At 40.7% G+C, this 16,054-nt stretch overlaps 1 protein-coding gene across 1 annotated transcript in view; it reads left to right on the top strand.

Moving 5' to 3' along the window:
* Positions 1 to 16,054, top strand: part of ACVR1B (activin A receptor type 1B) — a 36,200-nt gene that overhangs the window by 4,966 nt on the left and 15,180 nt on the right. The window contains exons 2-4 of the mRNA XM_084837136.1: positions 11,322 to 11,561; positions 14,452 to 14,700; positions 15,783 to 16,013. Coding sequence (XP_084693262.1) covers positions 11,322 to 11,561; positions 14,452 to 14,700; positions 15,783 to 16,013 — 720 coding nt within the window. The remainder of the gene's footprint in view (positions 1 to 11,321; positions 11,562 to 14,451; positions 14,701 to 15,782; positions 16,014 to 16,054) is intronic.

Raw genomic sequence — 16,054 nt, 5'->3', positions numbered from 1 at the left:
GAATTTAATTATTGGAATTTGATCCTCAGAACCAATCTTCTAATGATCTGTTGCGCCCCTTACTGTATTGCCCTTTTATGAATAAGCTCGGAGTCGGAGGAACATAAGAAGCTGCCTTATATAAACTCAGGCTACTGTCCATCTAGCCTGGTCTTGTTGAAACTGACTGGCAGCAAGGACTCTCTGGGGTTTCAGGCAGTTGCCTTACCACTGAGCTACATCCCTTCCCTACTAGGGAGCCAAAATGAATTTGATGACAATAAAAAAATAAACTCTCCAAAAGGATAAGTGTATATGAATTAAAATATTGTGTCATTTAGCAGGATTACTTGGAAAACAAAGGCCATAATGGTACAGACTTGAGGGTGAGATTGTGGCTAAACTATATTTTACATGCACTTCTGTGTAAGTGTCTCTCATTTTTAATACAAAAACAAAAAGCAGTTGTTGGAATTTGCAATTGTAAGCAGAGGAAGGATGGGCAGGAAAGGGATGCTTACCTGCTATGTCCCTCTCCCCGGAGAGGAAAAGATATGTGGACCCCTTCCCTCTCTACCGTTCCTCACTCATCTCCTGATTTCATACTCCAGTGGCTGGCTTCTATTTAGAAAATAAAGTGAGACTGTTATGTGGAATTCTGTGTAACATGTAGTTTGGCCATTAGCCATTGCAGGAGAGATTATTTTTGTCCTGACATTGTGAAGGGAAAACAAAGGATGTGTCTTGCATTCGATTTAAAGCCTTCGATTTAAAAGAGAAAAAATTGTAAAGATTATTCCAATGATAATAGGGGATGAATAAGCTTTAGGAATTGGTAAGAATGTGATAGCAATATGTAATACATGAGGCAAGTTTAAGATCCATGTTGTGCACTGGATTAATTGTCTTTTTTTTGGCAGGGAGGGGCAGTCATTTAACGCTCACCTTCATAAGGGAAAGAAAACTAGTTTTGTTTCTTGTATTAATTCACAGTGTCTACTGAACTCTGGAAATCTCTCTTGAATGCTCATTTTTACGATTCTATAACCCAGTGGTGGTGGCTCCAGGTTTTTCGGTGCTCTCAGGTATGGCACCCTCAGTGGGTTCCCCTAGTTTGAAAGAGGTAGGATGTGTTATCTGAGAATTCTCTAATCTGGTATTTTTGGATACTCTGTGCAAACTGGAAGTAATAGCACTGTTAGAGCTGTGGCTCTCTGCTTGTTGTAGGACCCTGACAAGTGCCCAAGCTTGCTACCCTCTGGAGCTCTTCCAGCAACCCAGAATAATGTAAGGGAGCACCGATTCAAAAATGTCTTCTTTCACTGATCAGTGTCCAGTCTTGTTTGGGGTTATAGCATGTGGGAATGGGCAACTGTGGTCCTCCAGATGTTGTTGGACTCCAGTACTCATCAGCCCTAACCAATATGGCCAGTGATCACGAATGCGGGGAGTACAGAATCTGGAAGCGCACACATTTTATATCTAAATTGCAAGCCTTAGTAAAGTGAATACTGTGATGGTATTAGAGCTGGGCATTTGATTGGTCAAAAAACCCTCTGTCAACTGACAGGTCAGACATTGCTTAAATACTAACAGGCAGTTATTTGAAGACAAACGTGCTAGATACGTAACAGACTAATTCCAAAAACATGAAACAAACTATTTCATTTATAACAATTATACAGAGCTAAAAATGATATGCCATTAGAGAATGCCTGCAGTTATATTACATGGACAGATATTGCACAGCAGGCTATAGTTTCTTGCTGTGCTCAGTGTAGATCATGCAGCTGCACAAAGCTAATTGGAAGGAAGGGGTGGGAGGGTGGAGGTCTGTGGAGAGAGGAGCTGAACAGGCGTATCAGCTCTTAAGTGAAATGTGTGTTTTTGTGTGTAGCTGTTTTTGTGTGTAGCATGACTCCTGCAGGCTCAAAGCAAGGAACCCTAAGGCTGCAACCCTAAGGCTGCAATTACTAACCTAGAAGTAAATTTCATTGAGTGCGGTGTGTCTTTCCTTTGAGCAGGCATATATAGGATTGCACTGTAATTCCTCCTTTTGCTGTTAACATGGTACCATGATGCAATAACAGGTATGCCACACATACACAAGCATTCTTGCACTGGGAAATGGAATAGATACATGCATTTTGGTTTTATGTAACATTTGACCATGGTTAACTGATTGGTGTGGCATCCCAATCTCTTCTAGCATATAGATGTGTTTTGAAAATAAATTCAGCATTGCAGTTATTGGAAACCCTTAACTCCTGTTCTCAAGGAAACCAGTGCAATTCCAGCTAATAAGATAGTTATGATAAAATGTTGGAAAAATGAGAAGCTCTCCAACTATCTAAACATTTATCATATCTGATGAAGATGTGTTTTGCTTCCAATTGCCCTTCTTTGGACTAATAAAATAATTTTGTTTACTCCTAGTAATCCTGACAGCATTAGGAATGGCTGTCTAGATTTGGAAATAAGTAGAGGCACAGCATACTTGTTGATGCTAATCTGTAGTCCACCAATCATAGCAGGGTTACTGTATTTTGGGACCTGGGTACCGCAGTTCCTTGTACCCTATGAAGAGGTTCTCCTCCAAGTCTTCCCTATCAGCTGAAGCTGGCTAGGAAGAGGGATTTTTCAGTTGTGGTGCCTTGTGTCTGGAATGCCTTCCCCAAAAAGGCTCACCTGGCACCAACTTAGATGTCTTTTTGATGGCAAGAATCTCCCCCTCAGCATTCCAGCATTTATTTAGCTGGTTGTTATCATTTATGGCTTCTTTTAAATCAGTACAGGGTAACTTGTGGCTCTCCAGATGTTTGTGCTTAAAATTTCCATCAGCTGTAACAAACATTGCCAATGTTGAGGGATGATGGGAGACCCACCCCATTTTAGATGTTACTGATTTGTTGTGGCTGCTGCTTGAAATGTTGTACTGAATTTTACTGAATTTGTGTGTTACTAGTTTAAAGTGTATGCAGCTTTATACTGGGAGTTTTATACTGAAGGGTGGCTTATAAATGTATCAAATAATACATATTGTTTGATTTTGAAAAACTCCCAGTAAATTGATTTGGGGGTTTGAAAATGCCCTTATTTGTCCTGTACCTTCCATTATGGCAGCACTGAAAAATAGTGTCCACTTGGAAAAAAGAGAAGCAAAACTGAGCTGGACCTTTGCTCCCTTGCCATGACTTGTCACATAGCAAGTCTATGTTGTGTCTCTGATTAAATCACAGTGTTAGTTCCCTTCAGCACAAATACATACCTGATAAATCTTTTGAGCAGAAACAAAGCTTTCATTCTGGAGCTTAATGTTAGGCTTGTTTAAACAGCTTCTTTTGGGGTTGGGTCTGTCTTGGAGCAGAATGTCAGACACAGGCATGCCAAAAAGATATAAATACAATTCACAACAAGCTTGCGTTGCACCTTTCTTTCAGTGCATCTTTAGACATCTTATCAGAGGTCTGTAGATAAAGATCTTAATGACATGAACTCCCCTTATTGTGTCCAATCCAGGATTTTTCATTTATTTAAAGGAAATGGATTATATTTTTACTCAATAAGTGATGTCTCTTCTCCCCCACCCCTGATTTAGCTGCTTGAAAAAGGCTGATTTGAATTTTGCCTCTGCTCATTTTTTAAAAATTGTGCTTGCCCAAACATTCCCAACTGCACTCTGAATCGTTACGTGAGAAGAACTTGTACTGACTTCTTAAGTGCCTGTTGGTTTCTGAATATTCTCCAATAATTTTTTAAAAAATAATACAAATGCTTTTGGTTTTATTGATGTGTGAAGAACTTTCCCCTGTCACTAGCCTCTCGATGGTCCTAGGTCTTCTGGCCAGCGGCAGAGGCCAAAGTATACCTCTCTTCAGCTCTGCACATATATTATATCTCTTCTAAAAAGGTTTTATCCTCTCATTGTGTAGAGTGCCTCTTGTTCTTAGTTGTCGTTGTTTGTTCTTAATTATATTATTGTTTGTGTGTCTTTTTATTGGTTGTAATTTCGAAACTCTCTTTTGAAGAAAAGCAGGATAAAAATGTTAGGAAAACTGTTTTTACCGATCCTACCTATAGAAGTGTGGTGAGAAAGCCGTTGCTGCTTTTTGCATGGATTGTTCTGTGACTCTGCCCCTATCTGTGAAAGGTTGCTTCCAGGTGGAAGATTCTCCCCCCCACCTTCAGTGTTAAGTGCACTGATTCTCTGTGTGAGATGTGCATGATACATGGGCTGTGCCAGTAGCCACGTTTATCATTTTGCCAAATTACAGAGCACTCCCCAGCCAGCTATGAGAGTTGAAGGACTTTTTTCTGTCTAAACATGCATAGGATTGCACCTTAAATCAATTGTAGGGTAAGTCTGGACACAGCCTTATAGAATGTTGAGGAGGGAACGTGAAGAGTTTTTCCAGACCTTTTGAGCTTCTCCAATGCAAGTTGTAATGAACAACTTGCTCTCAGCAGTGGCTTGTAAGACTCCGGTCAGGAAGCTTTTGTAAATAGGAAAAGAGATGGTTCTTGTTTTCATTCAGGTACTTCATGAACAGCAAGTAGCAAGTGACTTAATAAAGGTATGCATAAGCCAAGACAGTTGATGTAAACTGTTTGTTGGTTAAAAATATAAGGCAGTCGGGAGCCCTTTTCCTACTAGCACAATTTATCACAATGGTAATGTAGCTAGAAAAGAAGCTCAAAAGCATGTGTAAGAAGATCTTGACATATTTGGGTGAGAGGATATCTTGGTCATAGTGCAGTGTTTGATTTCCATAGCTTACACACTGTGCCAGTCCTTACTATAATGATGCATTGTGAAGCAGTTGCTTCAAGCAATGTATTCTAGAGGGGCACTATTTTCATTACTCCATACTTAGTGTGATAGTAAAATATGAATCCTGGTCCAATATGAGGAGTGGGGGAGGGACAGGGAAGTGTCGTACTTTTGCTTTTGGTACAAAAATATTTCAGCCTGGCTTAGTGTATTGAACATGTTCTCTGTTTTTCTGAATGCTCCTATTCCTCATCTGTACACATCCCTGTGTCTGACATCATTTGAGTTGCTCTGAGATAAGAGAGCATGTATCTGAGATTTGTTTGTATTTCAATCTCCCCGATAAAATTACTTCTAAAACATCTTGCAATATTACTAATTATCAGACACTCAAACATACATGCAGAAAAATAGGAGGAAATAAAATAGTGCACTATGACCAAGATACCCTCTTTCAAAGATAAAAGTTGTAGTTTCTAATTTGTGGGATTTCTGTTTGCCTATTTCATACAGTAATTTGAAATGCTAAAATTTTTCTCTCTTTAGACTAGTGCAATTTGTAGTATGGGAGCACCATGCCTACACAGATGCTGGTGTAGACAACATGAATTAGATGCACATTTAGAAGGTTTCAGGTTATTGCTAATGTGAAGTTAGTAGTAAAACAGTTACTACAGACAAGGTGTAAAAGATAAAAAAAAATTCAACGCTTACCCACCACGGACAAATGTTTGCATACATTCATGTATATGACATGAGTAGACTTACAGTAAGTCGGGTTTTTTCCAGCAGGTCCAGGCAGGGGATACTTCAGTGTGTGCTGTACATGCTTAGCATGGTTGATCTTAAAGTTGGAGAGAACAAGACCTGTCTGTATTGCCTATTTAGTATTCCAAGCAGAATAAGGGCTTTGAAAGAGATTAACCCATTAAGCAGAGACTTGTCCGGAGTTTCTGCAAGCCTAACATTTTACCAGCTACGTGGAAAGACTGATGGACTGGTGGTCAAGTCACTGCCTCAGTTTAAGCTGCTTCACAGGGTTCTTGTGCCTATAAAATGGGACAACAGCATATTTGTCATCTTCACTCGTTTAAAGAAGGATGAAATGCAAGCAGGCTCCCAAAGGCTGTATTCTTAAATAAGAAACGCTGATATTGACAATCCAAGTTTTCATGCGCCTGCTGAACTTTTGAGCCTGTGTTAGTCGTTAAGGTGTTTACTGCAAATAGTGACATAGAGATGTACTACTTCAAAAACTAAAATTCTCCTCTTTCAAGAATGCTTAAATCAAATGACATTGTCTTAGCAGCAGTTTTTATATCATTGCTCTTTAACCCCTTCCCCACCACTTGGCATTTTACATTATTTTATGCTGTTTGCGGTTGCTAGAAGCCCATAAAAAATTGTCGCTGTTCTTTACCGTGTCAATTTAAGTTTGCCTCCAACTTGAATTAACACCCAAATTAAACCCCCAAAACTCTGTTCAGAATGCCTTTCTTTTGTTTGTTAGCACAGAGTAAAAGTTACTTAATGGCCAAATAGTAAATGAAGTGTACTCAAAAACATACTATCTTAACTAAACTTGGGGGTGAAAGTACCTACTGTGCATTACCTAGTTGTGTTGTATTCCCAATAAGCTTTTGCCAGCATGACTGTCAAAACCAGATTAACCTAATGACTGTTAACAATCCAAACCTTAAGTGGGCCGTCTGATTTCTCATAATAAAATGAGGTTTCTTCCCTCAGTATAGTTTGAATGCATAGTTTCTCTCTCCATCTTGGAAGAGTAGAGTCTTTTTGTTTTCAATTTCCTTTTTTCCAATCTCAAAATAGAAAGACTATCTGCTTGTGCCAGACAGCAAGGCTGAAGTACTAATCTATGTTTATCTCTTGTGAACTACTCTTGAGAGGAAAACCTTATTTTTAACTTCTCTTGGTTTGTAACTGTTTGGTTTTTTTTAACAGTTTACCTTATATAACTCTTAGCCCAGACAAAATCCATATCCAGTGAGATCTTCACTACCTCATAACACAACCACTATCTTGCAGTTTACTGGAGCAATTTGAGAAAAGCCAAATTGCTAAGAATTTGACTAAGAAAGCCATATCTGGTTGGAACTGGAAGCTCAATATAGGAAGCCTTAATGTAATTATTATGATTGGTATTTATCCAGTTGCCATCTTAAAGAGTCACACAGTTCATCAAGACCTTAAATGTTTCTGTTGCCTTCCAGTCCAGCACTATGCTAAAGCTTTCACTACAGTGTTGATATGGAGGAATGTCTGCCTACACATCATCACTTCCTGCAGCATCTTGGACATTTCCTTGAAACTGTCATTCCAAGGCTTGACCCAGACCTGACCCTGCTTAGCTTGTTGGATGAGTTCATTCCCTGAGATGGTGTGATGAGTTGTTGTGTTTTTCTTCACTCACGTACAGGAAAGGTAATAGGCAGTGGAAAGTTTGCATTCTGAAAGTTGCCTCAGTTATGTTTGCCATGCCTATACTGGTGGTCTTTCCTGCTGTTGCAGACCAGAATCAGCAGGACTGTTTTCTTAAAAATGAGGACTCTGGAGACTTTCTCTTTTTCTATTTTCTGTTAAACTTTAGCAACACAAACAGCATAATTTCTGCTGATACAACTGACCAAAAGAGAAGGCCTAAATACTATGAACAAAAGGCATTGCATAACCTTTGGTTTCATGTTCCAAAGAAAAACATTAACCCCTTAGGGTAGATCTAACTAATGTCCTACTTAAAGAAGACCCGTTAAAATGAATGGGATTTGTTAGTCATGACTAACTTAAGTCCCATTCATTTCAATGGGTCTACTGTAAGTAGGACCTTAGTTGGATTCTACCCTTAGAGTTTCAGTACATACAGGGTAAAGACAAATTTGTAGAGGCCAGGTGTATGTCCCTAAAGAAGTAATGGACACATGCTGCAGAGCTGCAGCTAGTAATGACGTGCTTACACCGCACGAAGGAACTGTGGTGTAGCCCCAGCAAGCACTATTGCGGATGAAATGTGAAGCAATTCTGGACTGCTTTGACATTGTGATAATTTCTTCATGATTCAGAGAAATACATTAGGAGTGGGAAACAGTTAAATCACACTTAAAAAAAAAAATTTTGTGTTAAACTTTATGCAGCAGGTATGTACATGCTTGTTATCCCCTCTGGGGAAACAGGATCTGATGACTATTGTAGAAAGTATGGTATGCTTATTAAATTCACCCACCCCTTCTCCTTGACATATTAAATTCATCCTTGCTGCTTCGGGATTTGGCTGATTTTTTTTTCCAGGCACTTGAGAGAGGCATGACTTTTGCTTGGAGGCTTGAGATGTGAAATTTGGCAGCTGTTTTGCATTTAAATAAAGAGTAGAATGCAGTCTTTATCCCATGGCATAGCAAATGGCTGTTGCCTCATAGAAAACAATTGGTATTGCATACCTGCAAGATTCGGAGTAGAGATATGTGCAGTCTTGGCAAATGTATGTTCCTAGTCCTGAGTTTGCTCAGATGGGAGATTTGTAAGGAAGAATGGGCGCAGGGACAGTGTTAATTTATCCTGTTCATACCAATTCTTCTCTGTAAATCCCCACCACCAAAGTAGTTTTACTCCAGTCAGGCTTACTTCCTGTTTTTCAGCCTGGTTCCTAGGGGAAGTGATCAAGATGGCAGGGACCAGAGTAGCATTTACATGCAAGAACAGGATGCGGAAAGGGTCAAGCACCCACTCCTGTTTTCCCATTCTATTTGGTAAACCCCTTTCTCTTTCCCCACGTTAGCATGAGGAAAAAATGGGGTTGGGAATAATGCCTTTTCCTTTGTAACATAGTTTTCCATTACATGAGACTTCAAAGTAAAATGTGAGGAATGATAGTATCTGTTAGTACTGCATGTAGAAGTTAAGTGGGAGTACATTTTTGTAAATACCCTTTCGCCTGCAATCCTATGCACACTTATGTAGGAGTAAGCCCCAAAGAGAAAATGTTTCCAAATTGTGGGTGGGTGAGGGGGCTGCTGCAACATCCAGAAGGCCAGATGATGCTGGGAGCCATGTATGTCCCTTGGGCTACAGGTTCCCCATCTCAGTTTTAAGACACGCTATGGCTATGTCTTAAATTTATTTTCTTTTAAAATAGACGTTCCCTAGAATGCTCTTTAGGCTTGTAGAAGATGACAGTCCTCGCCCATGTTGCAGGACAATAGAACTAAAAGTAATGTAAAATGGGCCTGTGACAACCCCCCCGCCCCTTTTCAGGAAAGGTTGCTGAACAAAGGACATGGCCAGGCAGCATAGACACCAAAATTTACATCTCTGTACATTCCAGGCTGACTCTCTAGCTTCACTTCCCCCTCCCCCATGGCTACTGTAGAAATCACCTGGAGCATGATGACCAGGTCCTCCCAGGTCAGTTTGAATTTCTCCCCCTAAGAGAGAAATTGGTTGTAAAAAAAACCTTTTTCTTTTGTGTCTTGCTAGCAGTGAAGACAAGGCCAAGCCAGGCTCAGAACCCAGGTGGGCCTCATCTTTCCCCACCCCTCTCTGTCTCTCTCTGTCTTTGTATGTCTCTCTCTCTCTCTCACACTCTCACTCTCACTCTCTCACTCACACACACACACACACACCCTTGTAAGCTGCTTTGGGATCCTGATAAGTAAGGTTTAGCAAACTAGTTTGATGTTTTATGTTATTTTTAAAGTAACTATTTCTGAACATCTTCCTGCTTGGCTGTTTAATAAAATTAATTGGAAACAGGACTTGATTTTATTCTCTTGCCTAGTCACGGTTGGCATCACCCATGTGCTGGACTGCTTGGCAAAAATGCTAACCTGGGTGTTAAGGAGGTTAGAGGAAGTTCTAAAAAGGGGCCTATTCTCTCTATACAGAAGTCATAAGCCTTGATTCCCACATATCGAGGGTATGAGTTAATCAAATATTATTATTTCATAAGAGTTATTAATAATACTTTGGTGCTAGCGGGGCCTCTTCATTTACTATTTATTTCATTTTATTTCTATACTGCCCAATAGCCAAAGCTCTCTGGGCAATTCACAAAAATTAAAACCACAAGGTACAGCATAAAACAACATAAAAGCTTAAAACTACAATATAAAAGTACAACCAGAATAAAACCTAGCAGCAATGCAGAGATTTAAAATACAGACTTAAAACAGCAGAGCTAAAATACTAGAATGCTAAAATGCTGGGAAAATAAAAAGGTCTTCACCTGGTGCAAAAAGGACTAAGATGCAGACACCAGGTGAACCTCTCTAGGGAGCTCCTTCCACAGCTGGGGTGCCACAGCAGAAAAGTCCCTCTTCCTGGTAGCCACCCACCTCACTTCCTTCGGCAGGGCCCCCCAGAGAAGGACTACCTGTGAGGAGTATAGGCAAAGGGTGTCTTGAGCCTCAGAAGGCTGAAGGTATGGACATACTGCTTTGTCACTGGGTCTGTTGAGAGAGCCGTACTTGTGTTGCTGGACATGATTGCCTTCGTGCCAGTTTGCATGGACTACAGGTGGGCTTCAATAATGTGTCCTTGGTTGAAACTCTTAGCTTGTCTATACTTCCCTGCCCCCAACTGCTTTGCGCTCAGGGTTTTTGGTTTCGTGTTTTTTTTTTAAAGGTTTGTTCTAGAGAACAAACTTCTACTTTTGATAACTTCTTGGTCCTATACTAAAGCATATTGATGGTTTCACATTTCTGAAAACAGGCAGGATGCGGAATCTTTCACTTCAGATACCCAGTTCAGATCATGATTTGGTCATTGATATTCAACCTAGCTGTTTGGTGTCTTACAGGAAATGAACCTGTCCTTTTCACAGGTGGATAGTGGGGCACTTTTTGTTTAGGAGGAGGTGTTTTTCATGTGTATTACAGTAAGGAGATCTTCATTATTCCAGTTGAAATTCTCATTCTCATTTGCCATAAAGGGTCTACATCTCCGTAATTTGCTTCTCTTAGCCTTAAAGGTGGTTTGATGGAACAGAAATATGTCTTAATGATCAGTGTCCAGGTTGGGATATTCAAAAGCACTGGTTCTGCATTGCAGTAAATTGGACCCCTTTGAAATGTTTAAAAGTAATGCTTGGAAGTTCTTTCTTTTGCTGCTGAAGGATTAGGTTGGTTAAGTGCCATATCTGTTCAAGTATTCTGCACCTATATTGGGAAAGTGCAGCCACTAGAACAAATATTCTCTCAAAACTGAATTGACTGAACAGCCCTTAAGTATGGGTGTGCTTTCTATGAAGAGTATGAGTGAGAGAGATGGGCTTGCCTTATTCTTGATGGCAATTGAGTTCATCTCATAGAATTATAGGGACTAGAAACTGAATGAGTCATTACTTTGACAGGTGGGAAGTCTGTGAAACTACAGTAAATGTCATTCATGTAGTGTTCAAAATGGTTTGCAAATGCTATTAGTCCTGTTTTAAAGCCAGTCCCATCTCAGTGAAACGTTGGAACACTCTAGAGCCTCATCTCAAGAGCTGTAGGGCTACAGTTATGCTTCTGCTAGGTCTTTTGTCACATCATTGTTTTTCTTTTCTCTGTCTCTTCAGCTTTATTGTGTTTGTGCTCTGATTGCAACCAACCCAATGCCACATGTGAAACAGATGGTGCCTGTATGGTCTCAATAACAAACGTGAATGGGGTGAAGCATCACGCTCGAACATGTATCCCTGCAGCAAAGCTGGTTCCTGTTGGGAAACCCTTCTTCTGCCTGAGTTCAGAAAATGTGCTCAACACACATTGCTGCTACTCTGACTACTGTAACAAAATTGATCTTATGGTACCCAGTGGTAAGTAAGTTGAAGGGAGTGCACGGTGGGTCTTTCCAGGCAATTAAAAAACCTTGATTTTATTCTTAGCGCTGTACTCACACTAGCCTCGATCCAGCACCAGTGTTTTGCTTAGTTTTATATTACCAACTCAAAGGTTCATGGTGGTATTTTATTTGTATTTGTTGGTTTATTACTAATATTTATTGACCTCACTTCAGCCATGGCTCTCAGGCCAGTAGCACAAACACCAGTTCTCACATAAGGTGATGAGGTAATCATGCTCTTGTTTGCAACTTTTTTTCTTTTTTAGGAATTAAGCTGAATGAATAAGCATTTTCTGTTCTTAAATGGCCGGGTATGACTGGATGGAGTACACTTTTTTTTTTTTTTTAGATTGGAAGGGGAGTGCACAACCACTGAGGGCATCATTTTGTAATGACATAAGTTCACAAAATAGGGTTTCATCTGGAATTTCAGTATTAGGGTTCTGTTAACACCCAACACCCCCCCAGAACACTTTGTAATTAATCTTTATGATGATGACTTGAATAGGCCAAGTCAGGGATGGGAACTATGGAGCAATTTGGCCGACCCGGTGCATAGGGATTCGACCTGGTGGCTTGGCCAAGGAGGCTTCAGTGTGCTGGAGCTTTCCCAAGTTGAAAGCCTGACCACATCAAAGCCAGGTCCCCAACACAAGCATCAGCTGCAGGAGCTCCAGCTAGAGACCATATGACATCAGGGGGCATGGCCATGCCCCCTTGACAACATCTGGCCTGCAGAGGGATCGTCCAGCTGCCGCCCTCTGCCCCCTCCCGGGCTAAGTCCCACTGTTCTGCAAAAACTAGTTCACCTACCAGTTTGTCTGATTTTTACCAGAAATGTTAAAGAAATGAAGACTCCTGATTGTTGACTTTTCAGTTCCTGCAGAGACCTATTAGCTGAAGATGAGGATTTCCCTTTTAAATTCGTAATTTTTCTATAAGGATTTGTGTGCTTCAGGTGAAGGACACTTCATTTTTACAACTGCATCTTCTTTATGTGTCTGGTGAGCCTGATGTACCTTGTTGATTTGGGTTTTCTGAGATGTTTTATCTGGTTTCATATTAGTGTTTAGATTTTGTTTTGGGTTTTTTGTTTTTTGTTTTTTCAATTACCAGGATTTGATTGGAATTTTATTTATTTATTTATTTATTACATTTATATCCCGCCTTTTTTCCTCCAAGGAACTCAAGGTGGTGTACATAATCCTCCTCCTCCTCCATTTTATCCTCACAACAACAACCCTGTGAGGTAGGTTGGGCTGAGAGTCTGTGACTGGCCCAAAGTCACCCGGTGAGCTTCCATGGCCTAGTGGGGACTAGAACCCGGATCTCCCGACTCCCAGTCCAGCACTCTAGCCACTACACCATGCTGGCTCTCTATTTTGACACATGTCTGTGATTATATCCTGGCTGTGTACTTATACTGTGTTTTTCTTTTGACTGGAAAATAATAAAATATAAACTGAGGGAAATGGACAGTTATTGGCATCATAAACACACAGATCTCGTGAAATGGCAGGATGAGATGTGCACAAATAGCCTGCTTGATTCTCCATTAAATGCTACTTTCCATACTTTGGAACAATCACAGCATGCAGGTTTTTAGAGTCCTGTGCATGACCTAGGCTGGAGTACTTGTGCATTAAATTCCCTGCTAGTATTTTCTCCTATATTCCCTGCTGGTATTTTCTTGTATATTTGGAGCCTTGCAGTCAGAATGCTGCCTCCCTTGGTTTTTGATCTGCATTTGCCAAGGATGGGAAGCTCATGTGGGAATAGTTTTCGCTCCCCCTTGTGGCATTAAGTTTCATTGCAGCCTTTATTTTTTTCAGTACTAGAGAGCCTGTCTACATGCCAGATTTTAGGGAAAGGTGACCTGTTTTTAGAACACTTGGGCCAAGGTTCACATATACTTGCGGTGTATGTTAAGCAAAGCATTTGGCTTAACTATGGCCAAACCATTTAAAAGGGACTCCTTGACATGCAAGTGATGCTTGATACAAATTAAGTAGCCGGCATGTCCGCTATGGACTCACCAACTTTTTTGTTGTTGCTAAAGTAGACAATTGCTACATGTTGCTTATGCATGCAGTTTCTGCCTTCTATGAGGCATAATAACAGCAAAAACCACACCTGACAAATTTTTTCTGCCACACAGTTATTCAAGGCATGGGAGGTGTTGCTTTCATCAGAATGGGCAAACCTTCAGGGTTCTAGAATTAAAAAGAGAAAGAATTTGAGGTTGGAGTGATACAGTAATAGCGAACTCTTGAGAGGGCATGTAGAAGATGCTGGAAAGAGGCTTATGATACATAGAAAAGGTACCCATTTTCTGGCTTTGCATCAGTTTTCCATTTGTAATCTATATCTGTGTGAGCAGAGATTTATCAAACCAAGAGATAAACTATTAAAAGCAAGAATCACTTGGTTTATTCTTTTGTGATTACAGTAGCCTGGTTTGGGCATAATGCTAAACTGTAGTTTAACGTTATGAGCGCAGGCCTGTTCCTCCCTCCCTCCCCTCTCCTCCTACACAGCCATAAGGAGGAGAACAGAAACATCCACTTCCAACTAACCATAGTCTATCCTGGTTCAGAAGGAACAACAAGGTGTGATTAGTTGAAAATGGAAGCCAGTGCTTCTGATCTCCTCATGGCCATGTCAGAAGAGGATGGGGGAGCACACGAGTCCGAGGCTTGTTCAAATAGCCATTGTAAATTCTGGCCATATTTCTCCTTTAGTCTTTGGTGTGTACCTTCAGATCTGTTAGATGCAAATCTTTGAGCATATTGCTAAAACAAAACCTGAGATACCTATTGATTTTTAATTTGAAGTGGAAACATTTTTTCCCCTCTTCTTTCAAGGACATCAGAAAGATGATGAAACTCCTTCCAGCTGGGGACCTGTGGAGCTGGTGGCTGTGATTGCAGGACCGGTCTTCCTTGTGTTCGTTATTATGATCATAGTAGTCTTTGTCTTTCACCACCACCAGCGGGTATACCACAATCGTCAGCGTTTGGACATGGAGGATCCATCTTGTGAGATGTGTCTATCCAAGGACAAAACTCTGCAAGATCTAGTGTATGATCTGTCTACCTCTGGCTCTGGCTCAGGTACAAATGCCTTCCTTTTTATGCAAAGGCATGTGTTTTTTATAATGTTACTAAGCTATGGAACGTGGCTCTACATTTTTATGTATATATAAAATATAGTATGTTCCCTTTCAATCAGCTCCTTTGAAGTGATGAAATTCTGAAAGTATTTTCACGCTTAATGATCGCAATTCAATAGCAGGTGTTCAGCCAGTCACCAAGCTGCCCTCTTTGTTTCCTAAATTGACTGTATCTCAACAGTTCCACCCATAAGTCTGCATTTGTTCTGAAACTGAAATAAAGAATGCTGTCTTCCACAGAGCAAGTTCTTAGTAGTGATGTTCCTTTTCCACCTATTGCACAATGAGGGAAAAAAGGTGTGTGGGTAGTCATTACCTTCTGAGTGTAGAATATAGTTAACATGAGGCTTGCATCTATATCAGTTTTGTATTTTTATTGTAGAAATACTTCTCTTTAGTGCAATCCAGAGTTAAAGTGTTCAGAATGCATCTTAGTAATTTTTACAATAGCCATATAGGATGGGTCATCATTGTCTCCATTTTTCAGACAAGGGGTGGAGGCTGAGAGATGGGCAAACCATTAATGTGATCTAGTGCGCCCATGGCTGAAGTGAGATTTGAATCGAGCGTTTCCCAGTCTTCCACTCCTAGCCACTATAGGGGTCAACAGCATACACAACCATGTAGCTGTTCCTCCAAAGAACTTAAATAACAGATGGGTTGGATGTGAGTGTTGGATGCCATGCCACCCTGGCTTCCTTTCATATGGGAGTCCCTTCAACACTTCCCCGTCGTACTGCATGTTTCTCCATGCTTGATGTAAGTACAGGACTAAGCACTGGCAGCTAGGCACACTACTCAAGGCCTTCTATGCACATAGAACTGCTGGCTGTGAGCACCTGTTGAGTGGCATGGCTACTCTGCTGCTGTTGAGGTGGGTCCCCCCGTACTATGGATCTTTAGGAGATAATTGCGACACTGGTCCCTAAATAAGATTAGGAAAACTTTAATTTAGGTTCTTGAAGGGTTTATACTGTTTGTGTCTGCCTTTTCTCTATTTTAACCTCAATCCTTTGCTGGCAGGTTTGCCACTCTTTGTCCAGCGCACTGTGGCTCGAACAATTGTCCTGCAGGAAATCATTGGAAAAGGTCGTTTTGGGGAAGTGTGGCGTGGTCGATGGCGTGGTGGTGACGTAGCTGTGAAAATCTTCTCTTCACGGGAAGAGCGATCCTGGTTCAGGGAAGCTGAGATCTATCAGACTGTCATGTTGCGCCATGAGAATATTCTAGGGTTTATTGCCGCAGACAACAAAGGTATTGTGCTACTTCTATATGTTTCAGTAAGCACATAAGGG

The sequence above is a fragment of the Heloderma suspectum genome, chromosome 2 (assembly GCF_057233095.1).
Source record: "Heloderma suspectum isolate Gila_16-S chromosome 2, 16-S_ref, whole genome shotgun sequence".
In the NCBI taxonomy this organism is placed as follows: Eukaryota; Metazoa; Chordata; class Lepidosauria; order Squamata; family Helodermatidae; genus Heloderma; species Heloderma suspectum.
Note: the sequence above shows the minus strand (reverse complement) of the source record. Positions and strands in the feature narration are given on the sequence as shown.